Source organism: Microcaecilia unicolor, chromosome 12 (assembly GCF_901765095.1).
Source record: "Microcaecilia unicolor chromosome 12, aMicUni1.1, whole genome shotgun sequence".
Lineage (NCBI taxonomy): Eukaryota > Metazoa > Chordata > Amphibia > Gymnophiona > Siphonopidae > Microcaecilia > Microcaecilia unicolor.
Window position 1 is genome coordinate 66578795 of NC_044042.1, and position 23473 is coordinate 66602267.

At 41.8% G+C, this 23473-nt stretch overlaps 1 protein-coding gene across 1 annotated transcript in view; it reads right to left on the minus strand.

The window, feature by feature from the left end:
* Positions 1-23473, minus strand: part of SRCIN1 (SRC kinase signaling inhibitor 1) — a 299672-nt gene that overhangs the window by 25816 nt on the left and 250383 nt on the right. The window contains exons 14-16 of the mRNA XM_030221850.1: positions 12403-12643; positions 11929-12083; positions 7672-7824 (exon numbers count right to left, since the gene is read on the minus strand). Of these exons, the coding sequence (XP_030077710.1) occupies positions 7672-7824; positions 11929-12083; positions 12403-12643 (549 nt within the window). The remainder of the gene's footprint in view (positions 1-7671; positions 7825-11928; positions 12084-12402; positions 12644-23473) is intronic.

Sequence of the window (23473 nt, forward strand, 5' to 3'; positions counted from 1 at the left end):
GAATAAACAGGACCCACACAGCAACTAAGACCAACCTGATTCTGAATTCTCATTCTCAGCTGGCGATATACTATAAACACCTTTCACTAAATACTACAACATGCCATGAACAACTATTAGATTTCTGGATTCTAATTAGTGAATTTTGTGCTTCAAGGAGTAATCATTCATACATCTTGAAAGAGTAGAAAAAGAAGTATAGATAGATCTGTGCAGCCTGGATTGGCACAACACAAAACTTTCTTGTTGCAGAAAATAAAATTCTCATCTGACATTGATGTATTACTGTCACTGTATTTAGCTGTACATATTATATTGAATAAAAGCAGTTCTGGAAAGCACATATCCAAGAGAACAGGCATATTAGCGATTTCTAAAGCCAGAATACCACTGGAATAACCATGTTTAGAAGTGCCTTACCCGGATCTGCAGTGTGTAATAAAGTCTATTACAGTATCCCATGGGGGAATTTCAGCAGTATATATAAAGGTTACCAGAATATATAGCATTCACCAACTCTCATGAGCCTGTTAGGAAACCTGATCCCAAAAATGCTCCATTTATAGGAGAATTGCCCACCATCTATTTACTTATTTATGCATTCTTGTATCCCACTGTTATCCAAAAACAAGTTTTGGTTCAAAGTGGCTTACAGTTTACATTTGAGTGAAGTTACATTACTGTTTTACATTTGTGATGTGGGGAGGTTGTCAATAGTTTATGTGGTTAGTTGTAGAATAGTTTGAATACGTAGGTTTTCATAGCTTTTCTGAACAGGAGATAGTCAGTGATACTTCTATCTATCTGGGTAAAACTGTATACATTGTTTAGTGCTGTGCATAATTTACCTACATTGTTTGGAGACGTTCCCTGGGTAGGAGGAGTCAACAATGCACACAATTTTGCATTTTTCAAATGACACTTATTTACACTGGAAAATGTACCCATGGAAATCTATGCAGACACTTTGAATTGGAGGAACGATCAAAACACCACCACCCATGAAGTTTGGCTTTGATCACTAGCACAAACCCTGCAGAATTTGCACTAATGTGAACATTTTAATTGTTGCTCCATTAGCATTTTCTTTTGTCTTTTAAAAAAGATTTTGCATCTATTCTTGGAAAATATCAAAGTTTAATTAGAAACACCAGCCAGTGCTGTAATAGTGGCATGGTTTATATACCAGAGAGAGAGAGAGAGAGAGAGAGATCATTAAGGTATGGCTGGCAATGTAATGGGGATGAACCTTGAAATACCTTATAGCAAAACATGGCTCATGTCGCATAAGTGTCTCCATGACTTATGTTAAAGTAGTGTACTAAGCCATACTTTGTATTGTTATTTGAATATTTTTACTGCTGTAATTGTCTATTGCTTATGTTGATTTATTCTTACTGTACACAGCCTTGAATGAATTTTTTCAAAAAGGCGGTAAATAAATCCTATCAAATAAATAAATAGAGATTAAGTATTGATCTTATAAAATTAATTGAATTAGTAAGAAACATAGCAGTACATTGTGAGGAAATGCAACTAAAATAAGTAAATAGTAAATCATTAATATAATGTGTAGGACCTGTGAAGATCATGGTGAATAATCTTCAGAAGAAACAGTAATGCTCCCGAGTATCATCACCACTGTTGATCCTTTTATACATTTGAATATGTATTCCAGAGTGGTGATTAGTTTAATAAAAATCTTCTGACAACCTCCTGGATTAAAGTAGAGTGCCTTGTTGAATTTAGACTATTTATTTACAGGCATTAAGGCATTCTATGCTAGTACTGAACGACCTCTCCATAGGACTTCAGGATTATTGCATTAGGATCTCAAGGGCTCCTGTGTTGTTGCAGAGGAGATAGTAAACTTCCTAATGTCCTTAAAATGGCCCAAAGAAACAAATCAGACATATTTAGGGCACCTGCACTGTTGTATTTAGTAACTAACCACACTGCCCCACCCCCAAGATATTCAGCCCCAGCAGCAAATTTACAGCTGCTGATAGCTATGGGCTGAATTAGACACAGATATTCAATGCTGGGTCAACTCCGGGCAGTAGCATTGAATACCTGGGTCCCGTGCAACTCCCAGCGGTTTTTCAGGTTTTGGCCAATATTCAGACTGGTGGCTGAATAACTAATTGGACAAAAGGGGCGTACTTATCAACGTGGACATGTCATTCTACCAGTAACTCATGCTATTTTAGCACAGGTCCCATTTAATATAATGAGACATACAGACATGTTTTCAATGCACTCAGGGCCCTGTTGTGCTAGCAATTTTAGTGCACACTAAAATTTAAAGCACACTAATGTTAGAGACACCCATATATTTCTATGAGTGTCCTTAGCGTTAGCATGCATTAAAAATTAGCGTGTGCTAAAAATGCTAACACCCCTTAGTAAACAGGGCCTTAAGTCTTACAAGGTTACACAGTCACTAATAACTAGAGTTAACAGTAAAATAACTACAGTTCACTATAGATGGAGACATCCCTTCAACTTAGTGTTCTATAAAGATGGACACTTACATCAAAAGGATGATCATTCTTTAAAAACTCCCCCATCTGGCCCTAGCAAGAAATTCAAATTCCACATCAACAGTAGCAAACCTGACAGACTATCTTCCTGCATCTGTTTTTTCTAAAGAAAAAGAAGAAGAAACTCCCAAGCAAACCAACAGAGAAAAAGAAAACATGGGGGACGACCAATCAAATTCCAACCCAGGGGTAATTATTGGATTTATAAGTTGATTGTTAATAATAAGCACCATTTTAGCTTTTGTAGCATATTTGTATTTTTTTTTTAAATAAATAAGTTACCCTTGGGTTGGAATTTGATTGGCCATCCCCCATTTTTTTCTTTTTCTAAAATTACTCCATGCTGCTGCTATTGGGCCCAAAAAGACATTTCCCTGTGCCTTCTTGGGTAGCTCACCACCCATAACATAAATCAGCCACAAGGGCGAAAGAGGGGCCACCATGCTCTCCACAAGTCCAGCTGTGCACACTTTGTATTGGCCTGCAGCCCATTCACATAAAAAGCAATTCTAGAATGCCACATTACACAATCTCATAGCAGGCAACCTCAACCTGCCCAGTTCTCTTGAATAATGTAGCTTATCCTTGCTAATTCTGGCTATCCTATCCTGTCAAATGAATCTATTCGCCATTCTTAAGACTAGTCACATCTTTCCTTGTCATCCAGCAAGGGGCAGAGCAAGCAGGGAAAGAGTACCATCTTAAACAGAGCACATCTACAAACACAGACAGCGGGAGATCCTTCCAAAGTTCATAAGTGGTTGGTGACTCAGCTGTTTGGGGTGGCTAAAGTGTGTGGGGCTGGGGTGAGGTTTAGGGCGTGGGTAGGCAGCAAAGAGCAAATTAAAATCCTTGGGGTGAGGGCAATGGAAAAGGACTGGGGCATTTATGAACGCAACAAAGAAGGAATCCCTCACTGTGTGGCTCTGGTGCAGCTGTACCAGATGTATCTCTCCCCCCCCCAACTTCGAATCTCTGTTACTGATGGTAATATGCAAACTGAATACACTCCAGAAATTATATTCCAAAATATCAAAATAATGTACCAAAGCAATACAATATATAAATAGAATATTTGCAGCATTCTGGAAATACATGCTCTCAGGCAGCTCTAGCACTGCAGTCCATTATCTTCCAGTTGGCCATATGAACAGTGGTGTTCAACAGCACTGTAACAAAAATCCTGTGGTTAATGGCAACCATTTGGAAGGTTGGCAAATGGCCATCAGGCTTCAGATCTGCTGGCCTTTATTGTTGAGTTGCCAAACATGTTTGGAATATGTTAACTGTATTAGTTGTACCTAATATGCTTAGAGGAGAGGTCTGAAAACCAGGGAAGCCAGGGTTCAAAACCCACTGCCGCTCCTTGAGTTCTTGGACAAGTCACTTAACCCTCCATTGCTTCAGGTACTGTCAGAGTGTAAGCCTTCCAGGGACAGGACAATACTTACTGTACCTTTTACAGATGTGTTTTCATAGCCTCTTGCTGTGTGGTCCATTAGTGTGAGCCTGTCAGACAAGCCTGACCAGACATAACCCCCCCCCCCCCCATATCCACCCTTTTTCTGTCCTATTGATATTGTAGTTTCCCCCCCCCCCCCCCTTTTCCTTTTCTATTTCTTTCTATTAGTAGAATGTAAGCTGCCTAGACATACTTTGTGATGGGTAGGGTAGTAAATTTTGAATAAAACTTGAATGTAACTCCCATTGATCTAAAACTGAAAAAAGCATAAGCTAAATATAAATCCAAAATTCAGTACCAGGCATACTGTAAAGTAACTAAAAAGAAAACTAGGAAAGTCACTCAGAACCTATAAAGCAATTCTACCATATCATAACACTAACTTCCAGTAGTCACACAACAAGGGCCTACCTAGAAAAAGGCAATGGGCATTAGAATACCAATTCACCTACTGGAAAACTAAACAAGCCTGATTAGCATGGATTGATCTTACACAGATATTCAATACTAACAGAAAACCTCATCTCTTTCACACATGAAGAACACAAACTCTCACCAAATACAGAATAAGTAATCACAAACATAAAATATAAATATGTACATAAAAATTAAATTGAATTCCAAAAAAGCCTAACTCTGTATATAATGCAACACCCAGGGAAAGAGAAGCAGTGACATATACGCTCCTCCTCTGCTGTGCAAAATAAAAAAGATATCAGATGTAAATTTAAAAACTGGCATATTTCAATTACTACATTACAAATTAACAAATAAAACAAATGGAAAATAAAGTGATACCTTTTTTATTAGATTAACAATACAATTTTTGATTAGCTTTCACATGCCAAAACCTCTTTTCTTAGGTCAGGACAGCAGTATACTGTCTCAACCTGAGGAAGAAGTCTTTGGCCTCCCAACGAAAACTAGTCAAAACTGTATTTAGTCCAATAAATATGTATCATCTTATTTTCCATTTGTTTTCTTATTTATTAACTTTTAATTTGGCTAACACGACTACCACGTTACTTCATTCTAAATAAAATTCTTTTTCTACCTTTGTTGTCTGGCTACTTAATTTTTCTAATTATGTTTATCCCAGTCTCTGCTTACTGCTTTCTGTCTTTTCATTCCCTTTCCAAAGGTTTCCTGTCCATTTGTCATTTTTTCCTTTCCATCTGTCTTCACCTCCTCTATTACATCCAGCTCCAACACTGATTTGTGTAGGAGAGGTCGTGGCAGTCATTTTGGAACAGCGCCGCAAGGGGCAGGAACATGGGGGCTGTGCTCTTGCCAATGACCACCGGGGATACAGGTAAGCCTGGGGGAGGGCCTACCTGGATGTGTGGGAGGGCATTCTGGGTAGAGAGGGATTTCTTATTGGCGAGTGCTGGGGGAGGGAAGGAGGGGGCATTGTCAGGGGTGGGTGGGAGGGGGATCTGGGAAACTTAAAAAAAGTTTTTAAAAAATTATGCTGGTCCCAGCCTGATATTCAGCCGGGCTGTATAACTCTTAAGTTCCAGCACCCAGCCCCTCCAAATTACCCCAATATTGCCCAGACATGACTCATAACGGAATATCAGGGAATAATTTAGCTGCCGATGGCCAGCGGTTAAAAATCCCTGACCGCCGCCAGCTGAATATCAGGGAGTAACTGTTTTATTATGAAACTGCCCTCATTAGCAAGGCAGGTGGTGAAGTATGAGGTGAAGTGATTGCTGTGATTATCATAACAGAATCTTTTTCAACTAATTCAGATAGGGTGCATAATTTTAAAATCTACATAGTTTTTGGTTTTTATTTGGACTATCACCTTATTTTGAAACTGGGTACCTTAGAATCTGAAATGCAAAGAAGGGCTGCATTTATGATTTCATAAGTTGAATGAAGGCCTCACCATTTGAGCAGGTATTTGAGTCATGAGCTATGCTGGTTTTGGAGGGAGAGCTCTTTTTGGGGGTGAACACAGAAGTCTGATTATTTTAGTTGGGGACATGTTTTATGCAAGTCATCTTGGATTTTTAAATTAAGTTATGTGGGAATAATGTAGGGAATCATGGGGTACCAAGGGGTTTTGGGCCAGTTGTTGTTTTATATATTTTATACTGTTATTTAAATTGTGCTTTAGTGCAAATTTGGAAATGCAAGATATTACGTTTTGTATAAACATAAATAAATAATAAATCCTGCAAAACTTACCAGGTTCTGTTACTCACATCATACCTGTAATGATTCAATCTGATGCACTTTCTTATAATTATTATTCAATGCATACCATGACGGTTTCTGACCAGAACAGAGGAGGAATGGATTAGCCACCCAATGCATATAAAAAACATATGAAACCACTTTGTACTCACCAAAGAGATTATGCGTTATCTACTCAGCAAAGTAGCCTTACAGAGAGAAGAGCTGGGATGCCTAAAACTAATTTTTGACAAATTTTAATGCTCTTAAAATAATTTCTCACTGTGCAGTGCGATAATACATCAGTTCCTTGTATAGTGTTATCTAAAACATACAGTATAATTCCAAAAAGGTGTGAGAAACTGAAATGACAGCTTTGTCTGTATCCTTCCCAATGGTACCTGTTCAAAGGTAGGCTCTTTCTACCCACTGGCATCACCATTTCCCTGTAGTAATTCTAGTAAAATATACATGAGCCAGGTCTGAGGGTGTGGAATTATCATGCAAAACCAATTCTGAGGTGCAGGAAGACAGATGCATTAATACTATATGACACAGTGCGTGCTTGGCTACAAGGACTCATTAGTAGGATCATCAGGCTGTACAATCAATCATTCTGTGGCACTGGTAATGCAGGAAGTGCAGGGACACAGTGAGAGTCGTTAGTTGGTTAATTAACAGGAGGCGGAGAAAAGGCAGAAAGGAAGCTGGTTAGAACAGCGACAGCAGCCAGGTGGGTGCTCAGATGTTTACAAGTCGATACAAGCTGTTACCTTCCATCCTGTGGCTGCAGTGGCCTCATTGGGCCACGCATCAGTGGTATTAAGGGAGACAGCAGCTGTGAGCTGATCACAATGGAACTTGGGGATAAATGGGGAATGCGAACTTCTTTCAAACACCTGAGGAGTCAAAATTTGAAGGGTATAAGAGAAAACACATAGCTTCAAAAAGCATCAGTATTTCAAGGTGGAAAGTCTACTACCACAAATCATCCATGGTCCTCCATCTTCAGGTCATCTACCAAAGTATTTGCTGAGAATACCAATTTTTATACAAAAAAAAAATCTTTCTTGTGCAAAAGAATAGACACTATAGTATAAAAAAAGAAATATAAGAAATCTCAAGCTTGAATATGGCCCCTTTGTTACAACAGAATCACTATTTCAATTTCTCTAACCACTTTCTCACTGTATGACCTTTACCAAGTGTTCAATCTGTGTGGCAAACCCTTTTGGGACAGGCTTTTCAACATATGATTCATCTTCTTAAACATTATACTGACAGCATTACATACATAATTACTATTATCACTATTAAGCAGCGGTGAACAAAAAAAGAGGAAGTGGTCAAAGGATATTGTGGGTATGACCCTGTGCAATAACATAGATGAAAGGATGTTGACCATGTGTGGAGTAACATTTCCCTTTGGCAGTGTACAAGGCAGGGTGGGGCCAGGGGTTTAAGGTGGTGTCACCATTTTACCTCCAGCTCTGCAATGATCCGATCTTCATCATCATCATCCTTGATACCTGAAGCCACAATTGGTGGGGTAGAAGCAGGTCTTGTGACCTCAGACATGGTTCGTCTTAACTTCACTTGAGGTTTTTGGCTCTCCAGTTCTTCAGAATCTGCTTTCTGAAAACAGAGCAAGGTGAAGGCCCGACTCCTGCATAAATTTGTATATACAGGGAATCTCAACTATGATGCATCTAATATCATTCTGTTAGGTTTTAATTATTCTTGCTCACATACAAAATAAAAAATAGAATTTAACAAAGAACAAAAACATACCCAAAATATAAGCTACAGCAAATTAAAACAGGTGCTTTCCACTCTCGTTCAATTTTTATAGATATTTCTCATTTTCATAAATCGTCCAATAAATGCAGAACTTGGTGGCTCCTAAGAAAAGGTAGAACTGTAGAGCTCAATTTCAAATGCCCACTTTGGTCCTGATACTAGTGCATGTTAGGATTAAACATTGCTAGAATTTGATATAAGCAATATTTTTATTGAATACACACACTGTTTCCTTACAACCATGAAAGCAAAATGTAAATCTAAGTAATTTGCACTGAGTTACCAGTGCAACTTATACAACTAAATGGGTATTGTACCATCTGAAGACACAAGCACACAACTACAAATTTAGGGCTCCTTTTTCTAAGATGCGGTAGTGATTCCCGAGATGGCAAATGCGACGAAGTAAATTCAGTTCCTATGGGCTTCATCGCATTTGCCTAGCAGAAATCACTGTCGTGGCTTAGTAAAAGGAGCCCTTAATTTACACATTCTAAAGGAGATAAAAACATATGGGTCAATATTCAGTTGACACAGTTAGCATTCTTTTTAAACACCAACTGTAGCAGTCAAAAAATATCTGGATATTGAGTGCATTATTTGGATAGGGGGCAGTGCTGAATACCTAGATAAGGAGGTCAGTGCCAGAATTTATTTGGATAGTACCAATAGTCTGCTATCTAGATAACTCAGGACAGCATTCTGATCCCCCAAAACACTTATCGAGATAACAGAACTTGCTATCAGAATAAGGGCTGCTGATCAGTATATTCATAGGCACTATCCAGGGTGGTCCCAGGACTTATCCAGATAGTTGCAATATTCAGTTTTGCTATCTGGATAACTCATGACATTTAGAAGGTTGTTCTAAGTCAGTGATGGCGAACCTAGGGCACGCAGAGCCCTCTCCCTTGGCACATGCGCCAGTCCGCTCCGCCCACTCTCCCTCCCTCCCTCCGAGTATCAGGCCATCCTCCCTCCCTCCCACCAAGCACCATGCCGCTTGCCCTCGCTCCCTCCCTCTTCCAAACAAGCATCAGCCCCGCCCGTCCTCCCTCCCTCCCAGCACCACCCCCCTCCTCCTCCTCCTCCTCTGCAATTGAAAAAACTTACCGGGTTAAAGCAGCGTCGGCAGCGGCAACGAAAAGCGTAGTCTTCACTCGGCGCGCTTCCCTTCTGTCTTGCTCTCAAGCTCTGGTCCCGAGCTTGAGAGCAAGACAGAAGGGAAGCGCGCCGAGTGAAGACTACGCTTTTCGTTGCTGCTGCCGACGCTGCCTTAACCTGGTACGTTTTTTCATTTGCAGAGGAGAAGGAGGAGGGGGGCCATGGTGCTGGGAGGGAGGGAGGAAGGACGGGTGGGCTGATGCTTGTTTGGAAGAGGGAGGGAGCGAGGGCGGGAGGTCAGCCTGGTGCTGGGTGGGATGGAGGTAGGCCTGACGCTGGGTGCTGCTGCGTGGTGGGAGGGAGGCCTGATGCTGGGTGCTGCTGGGTGGTGGGAGGCCTAATGCTTAGTGCTGGGAGGGAGGCCTGGTGTTGGGTGCCGCTGGGTGGGAGGGAGGGAGGCTTGATGCTGGGTGGGAGGGAGGCCTAGTGCTGGGTGGGAGGCCTGATGCTGGGTGGGAGGGCTGGCAGCCTGAAGCTGGGTGCTGGGTGGGAGGGAGGGCAGGGGGGAGAGGAGGGTGGCTGGACATGAGGGTGGCTAGAGGGGAGAGGAGGGTGGCTGGACATTTGTGGCTAGAGGGGAGAGGAGGGTTGCTGGGTATGGATGGAGGGCAAGAAATGAAAAAAGGAGGAAAGTAAAGAAATAAATGGAGGCAAGAAATGAAGAAGAAAGGAGGAAAGTAAAGAAATAAATGGAAAGGAAGCCCTGGAAACGGAGTTAAGAGAACAGAGAGCAGCAGAATCAGCGACTAGGACCAATAGGGATAGAAAAACAAAATCACCAGACAACAAAAGTAGAAAAAATCATTTTATTTTCATTTTAGTGTTTGGAATATGTCCAATTTGAGAACTTACATCTGCTGTCTTATTTTGCACTGGGTATACTGGAGCTGTAACAACTTACAGAAATGATTTATAATGAAAGAAAATCATGTTATTTTTTTTCTCCTATACTAGTATAATATTTTCAATGATGTCTGTTTATATGCACCATGGCTGGTGTAAGGGGGTGTGGCTATCATAGGGGTGGAGTCATATGTGGTGACCCCGCCCATAATGAGTACCAGCACTTCGCGATAAATAATTAGATTTTGGGTTGCTGTTTGGGCACTCGGTCTCTGAAAGGTTCGCCATCACTGTTCTAAGTTATCCAGACAGCAGACTAAGTATAAGGGTCTTCTGCTGCCGACCACTGTGGCGGTTAGAAAATAACTGAAGGAATTTGAACGGGTAGCTGTATGCATGCTCAGAGGACCTGATTTAAAGGTCATCTGAGCTATCTGACAAGGACCGGTTAGCACCGTCAGCTGTGATGTCACCCATATGTTTGGCTGTTCATCATCCTGCCTGTCCAAGGAGAAAAAATCCGTTACATATGGAAAATCCATCAGTCAGTCTCAAGGTTTAGGGTTGAGAGAACTCCCAAATAGTCCAGTTGGCAATATCAAAGATATTTCCTACCCCACTGAAATTATAGTAAATAATTATAACAAACGTAATAAACGCTGTCATAAAAGAAAGTCTGGCATTAGGACAAGGGTTAAATCCAATCTCAAACTATTACGCTGTCCCAATTCCCTTTTACATTAGCATCTGTTCTATAAGTAATAAAACTGTACTGATATAAGAGACTGGATTAATGATCATCAGCTGGTTGTCATCTGAGGAAGATCCTCACATAAATGATTTCTGTCCAGCAGGTAATAAGATGATTTCTTTGTCAAGGAGTGGACAGAAAGGCGGTGGTATTGCTTTAATTTATAATATATTATTCAATACTAATTAGAGTTGACTATTACAGCAAACATTTAGATTTTTGCATGTCAACTGAAGAGATCTACTTCAAGTGACTCCCTGACTTGTTTTCTTTGCTATTGTGCCCCTGGGAAGTGGGCTAAGGCTTCTATTACGTTTTATGATTTTGTCCTTAGGAACTCTATTCTCAGCCCATGTACTTTGATTTTGGGAGACGTAAATATACACTTAGAGGAGGATAGCAATTCAGGGAAACATGATCTTTTTTTTCTTTTCTTTCTTCCTTGAATTATACTATCCTTCTTTCTAAAACTACCCATGATAGTGGCATCAATTGGACTTAATTTCTTTTTGTGATACTACTACCACAACTTCAAACATTAGTTTAGCAGACATCAACTGGGAACAAAACCTATCAATCCTCTTTTATATTACACTGAAAGCAAGCTAGAGGTATCACCAAATCTCTACCTGTTTGGTATGACACCAGAGGTAAAGTTGATCCAGTTAATTTCTAGGACACTGTTATCTCTCGGTGGATTAACACAAATTTAGCAGAATTTACTGATGACTAGCAAAGGATAAGCTCCGCAGTCCTTGATGAGATAGCTCCACTTAAATCGAAAGTTAAATATTCCAGAAGTAGTAATAAATGGTTTACACCTGAATTATTGAAATTAAAGCAAAACTGTAGGAAGCTTGAACAGAGATGGATAAAGGATAAAACAGATCAATCTGGACTGAGTTGGAGAAAATGAGCCCCATGGTCACACAGTTTAAGTGAGATGAAAATTTATCAATTCATTTGCTTACAGTATTTAGAACTCATCTTTCCAAAGGCTCAAGACATGCTACAAAAATATTAAAAGCATAACTGCAAAAGGTGAAGCACTCTAGGACTCTGTTCTATATCACTTTGTTCAAGGAAGGCTGCATATATATGTGTAACGTAATATACAGAAACAAAGTTAAATCCCAATTATAAATAAAACTCATGGGCTTCAGTGCATGCAATATTTTTACCTTAATCAAAGTAGCGTCCTTCTTGCTTGTGACAACCACCTCACCAGTACGAGTGGTGGTCAACCCATGGGATGATGGGAAGCTGCGGCGAGGTGGTGGAGGAGGTGGGGATTTGGAGGGCTTCTCAGTTCGATACCTGGGCACTGTGAGCTCATCTGCAGAGATCAGAGAATTGTTACGTTCTTGCTCATCACCTGCTAAACTGCAATACTTTTGAGACAAAGGTGGGAGATGTTGAAGGGAATGGTGAGTGTAAGTCACAGAACAACAAGGGTCAACGAGAAATACAGGGGAAGCATGTGAGCATTACTGCCTGTAAAAGGGTGCATGTGTAAAAAGATATACATGATGAAAGATGATATGAGTTAAATTGGCATGTTAGGAACCAGAAGACATGTCAATCTTTAAATCCTTGGCTATTTCCCAGAGCAAAAACAGGATAGAAGACCCTCTGTTTCCAGTTTAGCTTCCTACCTGAACCCCTGCGGCCACTGGAGTCAGTTTTGGTTATCACCTTCTGGGCATGCTGTGGTCTGATGGGCTTCTGTTCGGGCATGGAGATGGTACTACCAGGTTGCTTGTGCTTAGCAGCAAACTCCAGGTCAGGAATTGCTTTCATAAGTTCAGCCTGAGTTTCCTCCAGAAGCCTGTTGATGTCCTTGGCACTGTATTGGGTCAGAGCTGCTCTCTTCTCCTCCCAATCACGCTCTGCTGCCTAATGACAAAAACCCATGGAAGTGTCTTACAATGGATCAATGTTAACACATTCTCAGCAATTTCTTGGTCACAGTTTTATGGCAGATGCATCCCATTCTGAAATTTTCCACTGCTACTTGTTTATTAATGTCACCAGTAAAAGACCTCTGAATAGCTGTACAGGGGGACAATCTCCTAATACCCTCCCCCTTATATTTGGCAGCTGCTCACAGTTGATAAGTTTTTCAGGAACAAAATATTCTCTACATGAGAGATGATTAAAGCAGTATTTATCTGTTCATAATATCAGAGTAAATGATGGCAGACAAAGACCAGCATGGTCCATCCAGGCTGCTCAGAAAGGTGGCCAGGATTGCACCTGTGATTCTGTAAAGGCCAACCCTCTCTCTTCTTTGTCTTTAGGATTGTAACTGATGCTCAGTGCAGTCTACCCTCCTCTATGTCTCTTTTTTCTCTTTAAAGTTATGCTCTGTCCTGTTCCCATACCTTTCTCCTGATAGCATTTCAATCCTGTGCCTACAAAAAGAAATCAAAACTTGCCTGATGCACTGGTGACCAGAAAGAGTAAACTTATTGCAAGTTCTACTCCTTCTGGTCACTGCACTGTCTGCACTATGTCTTCCCCAGATTAACAGGTCAACTTATAGCAGCTGAACAACTTGGCACTGAATGATGATTTCAAGCCTGGATTTCTAACCTTGGATTTTTCCTTTCTGTGCAAAATGGTGTGATAGCCATGCTAGTCCACTTTTAAAGGTCATAAATTGAAATAAAACAAAACAAGATGATAACTTTTTATTGGTCTAATTTAATACATTTTGACTAGCTTTTGAAGGAATGCTTTTACGTGATAAATGCTGACATTTGTCATCTTTTGTTCATTTCTGACCCTAAGGAGGTATTGCCTTTTAAAGCTATTCAAAAATGTATTTAATCCAATAAAAAAAAGTATCATATTTTCTCTGTAGACAAGCTGGGGAATGCAGACACACTTGTAGGCAAGGAGGTTGAATGAATACAGGAAATGGGATGACTTCAAAAAGTTGAAGCTAATTAGGTTAGGCTCTGTTTCCCCTTCTCCACACAGCCATCATCCCAGTACAATTAAAACAAAACAAAGAAAGCTATGAGCTGCTGCATCCATGCATCATTTTTTAAAATTGTTGGTAGCATTTTTATTTAATCTCACTTATATTTTCAAACCTTCCAGCTTGTGCAGCATACAGATGTACAACAGAGGAAGTATAATAATGGAATAATTTTTCATAGGTAGAAAAGTAATTTGTTATAAATCATAATCAATGTGTCATTTGCAGAGGCTGGTTATAGGGACAACCTAGCATGGGTTATATTTGTGCAGAGATTTTTTTCTCCTAATAAAGGGCCACTAAAACAGACATCATGCTATGAGAATCAGGTGCTAAGCATTTAGAGTTTCTATCTATGTATTTATTTATTATTTATGACATTTATATCCCACATCAAACATGAATTAGGTTGAAACCTGGGAGCATTTAAAAATCTTTTTTTTTCCTGTGCCTAGATCAAAAGAAAGACGGCATGTGGGAATTTGCTCCTTTTGTTTTGTGGATTGCTGTTGTATATTATAAAAATGCACTTGATATTTTTTATTACTACCATTTAAAAGACATTGAATAATGAGGGCAGAGCTACCTACATGCAGAAGTCCAGAGTTAGTCTAAATATGCCACCATTGTCCAGTTCAGCACATTATTAGCCACCAAGTTCACACAAAGTTAATTATGTTCAATGGAAAATAAATCTGTCAGATCTGGTTTATTCAGTTCTTACATGCACGTTTTTTTTCTTTTTAAACGCAAATGTGAATCCTAAGGGTGGTGGAACAATTAGGCATAAACTGTGTTGTTTCTGACTTTACTTGTTTTGGACTGCTCTGGGTCTTGCTCATCTGTACATCTGCTGTTTGGAATTTTGGAAAATGGAAATGAGAAAATAAAACTTAAGTTTTGGATGTACTAAAAATTAGGTTTTAGATGTATTCTATAGAAGTTCTTGTTTACTTTCAAAATGTGTGAATGGATGCACGTTCTGCTGCATGCATGTGATAATGTTTGAATAACTGAACAACTGAACTATCTATAACATGATTATAATTTCTGAAAATGTGGCATCATTAAAGGACAGACTTTTGAAAATGTCCAGTTGGGTATACATGTTAATTTCAACTTTGTTAAATATTTCAAACGTAGCCATCTATTTTCTTCCATGATATAACTGAATTCTATTATTCTGTCTCATTGTATTTTCAGATGTAAGCCGCATTGAACCCAACTTTGCTTGGGATAATGCGCAATATAAATGTTTAAAAAAAATCCTTTATCCTTCACCTTTCAAAACACTGCCTATCCAGCTGAATGGTGGATAGCACAAGGAGAGCAAGTTTGGTCCAGTGAAGACTTAACTCAAAATAACCTGTTCCTTAGTTGGGCCTTAGTATTACCATATTGAAAAAGTGACCATACCATGCCTCTGTGGTTATGTTCCATTAATAAGTTAACTGATTAACTGGCGTTCTTGAAATGATTATATAAACTTTGGATGCATGACTAGGGGCACAAACATATACTTATTTATTCAATATCACAATTCCTCATGTACAGCCACAAAAAAACTTTTAGGGTGGATAGTGTCCACAATGAGCTCCTTTTATTATCGACCAGGTAGAGATAAGAGTTTTCGGTTTTGGCACGGTATAAGTCATTACAAGAACAAAATATAAGAAAACCAATGGACTGCATTAGGGGCTTATAGCCCATTTAGTTATGTTTAAACTAAAGAGATCTGCATGAAACAAAATATTTATTTTTATTTTGACCGATAAAACCACTTGCCTCTGAAACATGTTCAAAACAGAATAATCCATGTGTGTATCTAAAAGGTAAACATCTATAAAACAGATGAAGATGTGATTCCATGTGTCCCAATGAAAGGAGAGTTTAATTTTACTTCCATTTAATTTCAATATATTCCATCTTTATAACACCAGGCTTCCCAAGGCAGATTACAACAACAGTTAAGATGAACCCATCAGGAAACAGGATACCCTCACTGAAATTTGGCCATCTGTATTGTACAGAACAGTGTAGAAAAATGAGCACAAAATACAGAGTTTACAAGTGCTGTTTCTACCAGCTACAATAATTTTTAAAGATGTTTTACCGATATTCATTTTTTATGTTTCAACGTTTTTTATTGATGACTTGAAGAAATACAAATCCGACTCAGCATCTTAATGAAATTATAACAGTACAAACTCAGCATCATAACAAAACAGGGGATCTACCCCATTACGTACAGTCATCATATTTTTCAACATTTCTATCCCCCCCTCCCCCCCTAGCCATGCTTTATCAACAGTTTTCACCATGGCCAATATACAAATAACAACTGTCATTGGTGTGTTAGCACAGCCTTCTCTTCTCCCGTATCCACTCTCCAAAATAATACATTCAAAGCTCGCATGTTCCCCCTATTTTCATCAACTCCACCACTTTAACAGCGTTATGAGGAGGACACTATTACCAAAAGGTTTGTGATATAATGAGACAACTAAGAAAATCCCTTCCTCCCCCCTCCCTCTACCTCCCACCCCTTGTTGAGAGATATCCAGATTTTAACTTATTACCACAAAGGATGATCCAATTTCAAGATACATCTAAAGTGAGTTCACCATTAAACTGCGTCCTTTAGGAGACAAAGTATGAATATATGGCCCCCAAACATCCAAAAATCGCTTCAACCTCCCGGGGGAGCTTCCCACCCCCCTCCTCTCAAACAATACAAATTCGTGTAACTTGTTGCGCCAGTGCCAGAAGTCCGGGGGGGTCTCTGCCATCCACTGACTCATTATTAGTCTTTTACCAATCAAGAAGGCCTTCCGAACCATTTGACGGGCTGATCCCCTCTGCAACAAAAAAGCTTCATATTTATCTAACAAGATTCCCATCGGAGAGCACATGATTCTCAAGTCCAAAAGATCCGCCAAATATTGGGCAATAGAATCCCAAAAGTGCCTCACTTTATAGCAGCTCCATAAACAGTGAAAGAAAGATCCCGGAGCCCTCCCACACTTCCCACATAAGGGTGTAGAGACTCCTCCCATCTTGAATACCTGAGCCTTCGTTAGATAGGCCCTATGAAGAATGCGATATTGGCACTCTCTAAGTCCTGCATTCCCCGTTAAGCTCCGTATCCTGGCCGTCAAAACATTGAAATCTAAAGAAAGATGTGGTCTTTCCAAGTCTCCTGCCCATCTCTGACGAATGTTCTCCCGATCCCTGGGCGCCATAAGTGTCCCCAATACCTTATGTAACCCGGAAATAGATAGATGTTCACTTTGTACCGAGTGAAAAAACTGTCTCAGTAGGCGACAGTGTCCAGCGCCCAAGGCCTCCATCTCCAATGAATCCACATAGTGTTTTAACTGGGCATAGGCAAAAGCACCGCCCATATCATATCCCAGCCCCAGTGCTCCTAGGTTTAACATACGGCCTTGTCGATTTAATACATGCTCCAATCGATTTATCCCATGTCTCGACCAGGTCCGAAAAACCGCGTTCTCCAAACCCGGCCGAAACAGCAGATTACCCTGAATAGGGAGCAAATCTGATATACACCTATTCAGGCCATACATCCGCATCATGTCTCTCCAAAGCATCCGTAAAGGGAACACAAGTATACTAGAATGTAGATCAGGAGGAAGTGATTTGCTAGGAGCCTGCAAGAGAAAATTAAAGTGACACGGTGCATAATATTGGCTTTCCAATCTCCTCCAAGTATAATCATCTCGCGCCAAAAACCAATCTCCAAGATGACGCAGAAGGCAGGCCCAATTGTACCTCCTTAGATCCGGGAGCCCTAGACCTCCCTCCCTCCAAGTCCCCTGCAGCATATGTAGTGACAATTTTGCTTTTCTACCTCCCCAGCAGAAGCACCTGATCACTTTAGTCAACAAATTCACATCTTTTGTTTTCAAATAAAGAGGCAACAAATGCAATAAATACAACCATCTAGGAAACTCTACCATTCTGAATAATTGAATCCGTCCACTGAGAGACAGAGGCAACGACCGCCAAGCATGTAATCTCTCCGTCGTGTTCCTTAACAGTCTAGAAACATTCAGACTATACAGCTCTGAGACTTTCATCGAGATATGTAGACCAAGATATGTGAAGGATCCCGGTGCCCATCGGAGAGGAAATCTCTCTCCCCACGTTTCCTTTAGGCCTTCCACCGAGGGCAGTGCCAATGATTTACTGTAATTAAGACGAAACCCTGCAAAATCCCCAAACTCCGTAAATAATTCCAAGAGAGCCGGTAAGGAAGAGTGCGGCTCTGTGAGATGTACTAGTAAATCGTCTGCAAAGGCAGAAAGCAAGAACTCAGAATTCCCTATCTGTACACCTCTAATCTCCGGGTGTTGTAGTATTTCTCGGAGAAGAGGATCCAAGGATAAAACAAACAAAAGAGGAGACAAGGGACATCCCTGTCTCGTCCCTCTATAAATCCGGAAGGATCTCGAGCGCTCTTCGTTTACCCATACATAAGCACTCGGCACCGAATATAGGACCTTGACCGCTTCTAGAAAAAAGCCCTCAAAACCATAAGCACATAGTACCGCAAATAAATGTGTCCAACTGACCCGGTCAAACGCCTTTTCCGCATCAAAACTCACTAAGAGCGACGGAAGGCGGCTTTTGGCTACAACTTCTAAAGATGTCAGTAAAGATCGAACATTTTTCACTGCCGTCCTTCCTCGCACAAAACCCACCTGGGACTCCTCAACCAGGGATGGTAAAACCAATGCTAATCGATTGGCTAAGATCTTAGCATATAGTTTTGCGTCAGCATTGATCAAAGAAATGGGTCTATAAGATCCCGGGTCCATCATATTTTTCCCCTCTTTAGGTATCACAACAATTTGAGCTTCTCGAAATGTAGCAGGGAGCGTCTGCGTAGTCACCATTGAGTTAAACAAAGTCAATAAAGGCCCCTGAATCTGATCGTAAAACTGTTTATAAAATTCTATTCTATAACCATCAGGTCCAGGAGCCTTGTGAGAAGCACTCTGTTGTAAAGCCAACATCAGTTCTCCCTCCGTAATTGGTGCATTCAATCCTTCTCTCTGCCGATCAGAGAGGCTAGGTAAATCCAAGTTGTCTAGATACAGAGTGCTATCTAACACTACTTCTCGGTCCGATGCATATAGCGCCTCATAGAACTTACCAAATGTGTCCGCAATATCTCTAGCTTCTCTCACCATCTTCCCATCTCTTGTTTTCAACTGTGAAACCCGGTTGATCCCTTCCTTCCTACGAACCATTCTAGCCAACATACTTCCTGCCTTGTTACCATATTGGAACAGACGATATTTATAATATAGCTGAGTCTTGGTCGCCCGTTGATGCAATAACTCATTGAGTTCTTTTTGCGCCTCCAATAAGGCCACTCTATTTGAGACCGTGGGGGAGTGCCCATATATTCTCCGCAACCTCTGAACCAGACCTCCCAGTCGAACAATTTCCCTATCCCTCATTCTCTTTTTATGTGTTGAGTAGGAAATAATATCTCCCCTCAACACCACCTTTGCTGTTTCCCAGAACAGAGCCGGCTCATTGGCATGAGCTCCATTATGATAAATATAATCCTCCCATCTATTTAATAGGTGCTTATGAAATCTCGAATCTCTCACCAGCTCCAGGGGGTATCTCCACATCCAATTGCCCCGACCCGTCAATTGACTCGTCAATTTTAACCATATCAGAGCGTGATCCGAGACTGCATAGGGGCCAATCTCTGCCTTTTGCACCTGAGAAAACAAGGAATGTGAGACAAACAAATAGTCTAGGCGGGACTGAGAACCATGTGCCCTGGAGAGATGGGTGTAGTCTCTTTCAGATGAATGTAACACCCTCCAGACATCTACTAATGCTAGGGCTTTACATAAAGAGGACAGCGCTTTACGACTCCCTCCCGGACCCTGGCAAGCTAGGGTGGAACGATCCATGAGAGGGTCACATACCAAATTGAAGTCCCCCCCTACAATCAGTCCTCCCTCTGCATGCGGAGACAGCCTTTTAATCAAATCCTGCAAAAATTTTTCATTAAACACATTAGGGGCATAAACATTGCAAAAGACCAAAGGGCAGCCGTTAATTTCTACTTTAGTCAACACCCACCTGCCCTCCGGGTCAGCCCAGACGGAGCAGATCCGAAGCGGAATGCTTTTTCGAAAGAGAATCAGCACTCCTGCCTTCCGACCCACTGCCGGGGCCTCCACCAAGGATCCCACCCATCCCCTCTTAAATTTAGCATGCTCTCCAGAGGAGAGATGTGTCTCTTGGAGCAAGGCCACATCAGCTCTCTGTCTCTGTAACTCCTGTAGTACTTTAGTTCGTTTAATAGGGGAGGAAACCCCCCCCCACATTCCACGAGACTATTTTAAGTGAACTCATAAATCCAGTAGTCATACATTTGAATTGCAAGGTTAGTTTTCCCAAATATCAAAAGAGGAGACCTCCCAGCCCTTAGGCCCCCTCCCCCCGACCACCCTTTCCAGATACTTTTTCCCCTTATTCTTCCCGGATATCTCTTCAACCCCTCCCTCCCTCTCTCCCCCCCTTGTCTATCCCCTGTCAAACCCTTCATGGCTCCTAAAGAGAAGCCCAATCACGCGAGTTCCCCCCCCCACCTATATATGCTCCTTTAGCAATCACACTTTTCATGTCCCTACTATCTTCCTACTCAAGTATAGTTCAAGTATTCAGATAAACAAAACAATCATTTATCTAATCCTGATCTTGAAGACCCCAAGAGATAATCTAAATAACATCATATTGAATCACATTTGATGGTATAGGTCTCTTCAAATGTTCTCTTAGGAATATCGAGCTTTAGATATTTGTCAGGCAGCAAGATCTTGCACTCCCGTTGAGTTCCGAAAGTTCTGGTCTACCCGGCTGGATCACTCATGCCGGTCCCTCTGCTCTCACCGCCTGCTGTGCAAATTTCAGCGCCTCCTCCACTGTGTTAAAAAACTGTTGGGATCCTCTGTACCAAACCTTCAGCCGGGCAGGATAAAGTAAAGCAAATTGGATCTTTTTCGTGAACAAAAGTTGGCACACATCTCGATATGCCCTCCTCTGCTGAGACACCGCCATGGAATAATCCTGGAAACAGCGCACCACACAATTTTCGTATTTCAGCTGTTCTACTTTCCTAAGCGCTCGAAATATCTCCTGCTTATGCGCAAAATTGAGCACTTTAAAGATCACCACTCTGGGTCTCTGATCTTCTTTTCTCAGCGGGCCCAGTCTGTGGGCGCGTTCCACGCGTAGCGGGCCTGTTACCAATGTTAAGTTAAGTGCAGCAGGAAGCCAGGATTCCAATACAGATCTCAGGTCTGCTTCTTTGATATTTTCTGGCAAACCTATCATTCTGATGTTGCTCCTCCGCGCCCTGTTTTCAAGGTCCTCTAATTTAGCCTCTAAGCGTTCCACTTTTTGTTTCAGGGTTTTATCTGCTTGTTCCTGTCTCTGCACATAATCTTCCACATCGGATAGTCTCTGTTTGTACTGGGCGAACTCCGTCTGAATTCCGCCCAACTTATCGTCTATTCCCTGTAGTTGTTCTGTAATTCTTTGTAATTTTAAATCTACAGAGGCCTCCAGCATTAAAGATACTTCTGCCGCTACCTCTGCAGCCCACGCGGAGCTCACCGTCGGAGGACTCCCGCTCCTTGCGTCCGCCATCTTGGATTCAACGATCCGGCTTCTCGTCCCCTCTTTCTTCCCCGATTTCGCTGCCATCCGCTTTTTCTTAGTCGCGTTTTGTTAGCACTAATATTAGCTCGGGATTTCGCTTGTATTTCAGGTGAGTCACCAATTTCGCCGATGCGTTTTATCGCCGTTCTATCTCAGGCAGGGGGGGAGCTCAGCACGACGACAGCCACCCTCTAGCCGTGCATCACGTGACCTTCTACCGATATTCATTTTTTATTTCATGATATTTATACCTGCATAAGGAAAGATTTCAAATAAATTAAAAAGCTGTCAAATAAGTAAAAAAATGAAAAATATATTTTGCCCTTCACTTTTTAAGGCACTGCCTATCCAACTGGAACAGGTTTAGACTTTTCACAGACCATGCATTTGCTATTGTTTTGGGTGTACTAGAATGGCAGCAAGCTCCGCCTACTGGCTTCAGACCATATAATGAACTAGATAGATAAAAACAGGAGACGGGGTGAGTCTGACCTCCTTGCTTGTAGGTGAAGGCTCACGACTGAGACTGCGTGCATGCTGGTGCTCTCTCCTATCTCAATGATTGAGCATGCGTTGGTAATCCCATGTGGAGAGCAGCTCCCTCCCTCCAGTTTTGTTTTAGCTCTCACAACTGAGCGGTTGTGTCTCTCTCCTCTAGGTGTGTTTAAATGAGTAGCTCCCTCAACAAAAGAAGAGATTTTCTTAAAGCTGTGAAAACTGACGCCTTTAAACAAGTGAGCAATTACCAAGCCTGTTTCCTTCCTCTGCTGTGGCATGTCAACTCCCAGCAGTGGTGTGCTGGTAAATTATTAACAACAGGCCTTCTCCCTGGGTATAGCCAGCCCTGCAATTTGGTGGGGGAGGTGCAGAGGTGGACTGGGAGCCTCACTCTACCTCTGCGCCCCCCCCAAACTGAAGGGATGGCTATACCCAGGGAGAAAGCCTGGGGGGGGGGACGGGGGGACGGACAATGCATTACTCTCCAGGAAAATGTTTTTTTTAAATGCGCCCAGGTTCCAATCTAATTTATGTTTAATGTGGGATAAAATGCCCTAAGTAAGTAAGTAAATAGATAGAAACTCTGAATGTTGAGCACCTGATTCTCATAACGATGTTTGTTTTAGTGGCCCTTAACCAGGAGAAAAAATAAATCTCTGAACAACGTGCTAGGGTGCTCTAACCAGCCCCTCTAAATGACACACTGATTACGATTTATAACAAATTACTACTCTATTTATGAAAAGTTATTCCGTTATTATACTTCCTCTGTGTACATCCGTATGCATAAGTCGGCATGTTTGAAAATATGAGAGTAAATACAAATTCACAATTTTTTTTATAGTATCCTCACCACCCACCGACCTATTCCAGACCTCCTTCCCGCTACCCCAAGCCGCAGGGTCCCGGCACATACGTGAACTGAAGCTATCCCAGTGGTCTAGTGGACTCTTCAGAGCAGGAAAGATCCCCAGTCTTTCCTGCCCACTGCTGGCGCTGACCTCATCCCTGGTCCGAGCTGTAGGGTGCCCTCCCGGCACATGCCAGAAGCCACCCTGGTGGTCTAGTAGAGTCTTTGGGGCAGGAAAGATCCCCAGTCTTTCCTGTCCGCTGCCAGGGCTGACCCTCCTGCAGCCGCATCTTCTTTTAAATGGCTGCTGAGACTTACAGCGGTGGCCTCACAAGACTTCAGTGGAAGTCTCACGAGGCCGCCGCTGGAAGCCTTGGCAGCCATTTTTAAAGAGCTATGTGGCTGCAGGAGAGTCAGCGCCGGCAGCAGGTAGGAAAGACTGGGGATCTTTCCTGCCCAGAAGAATCCACTAGACCACCTGGATGGCTGCCTTCAGGTATGTGTCAGTATCCTGCGGCTCGGGGGGGGGGGGGGGGGGAGAAAGCCCAACATGGAGCGGGAGGGAGAGCGAGCCCTGCCTGAACAGCAACCGGCTCGCACTGCCTGAACAACCGGCTCGCAAAATGTTTTAAAATTTAACAACTGGCTCTTGCAAGCCACTGCAAGCTGGCTCCAG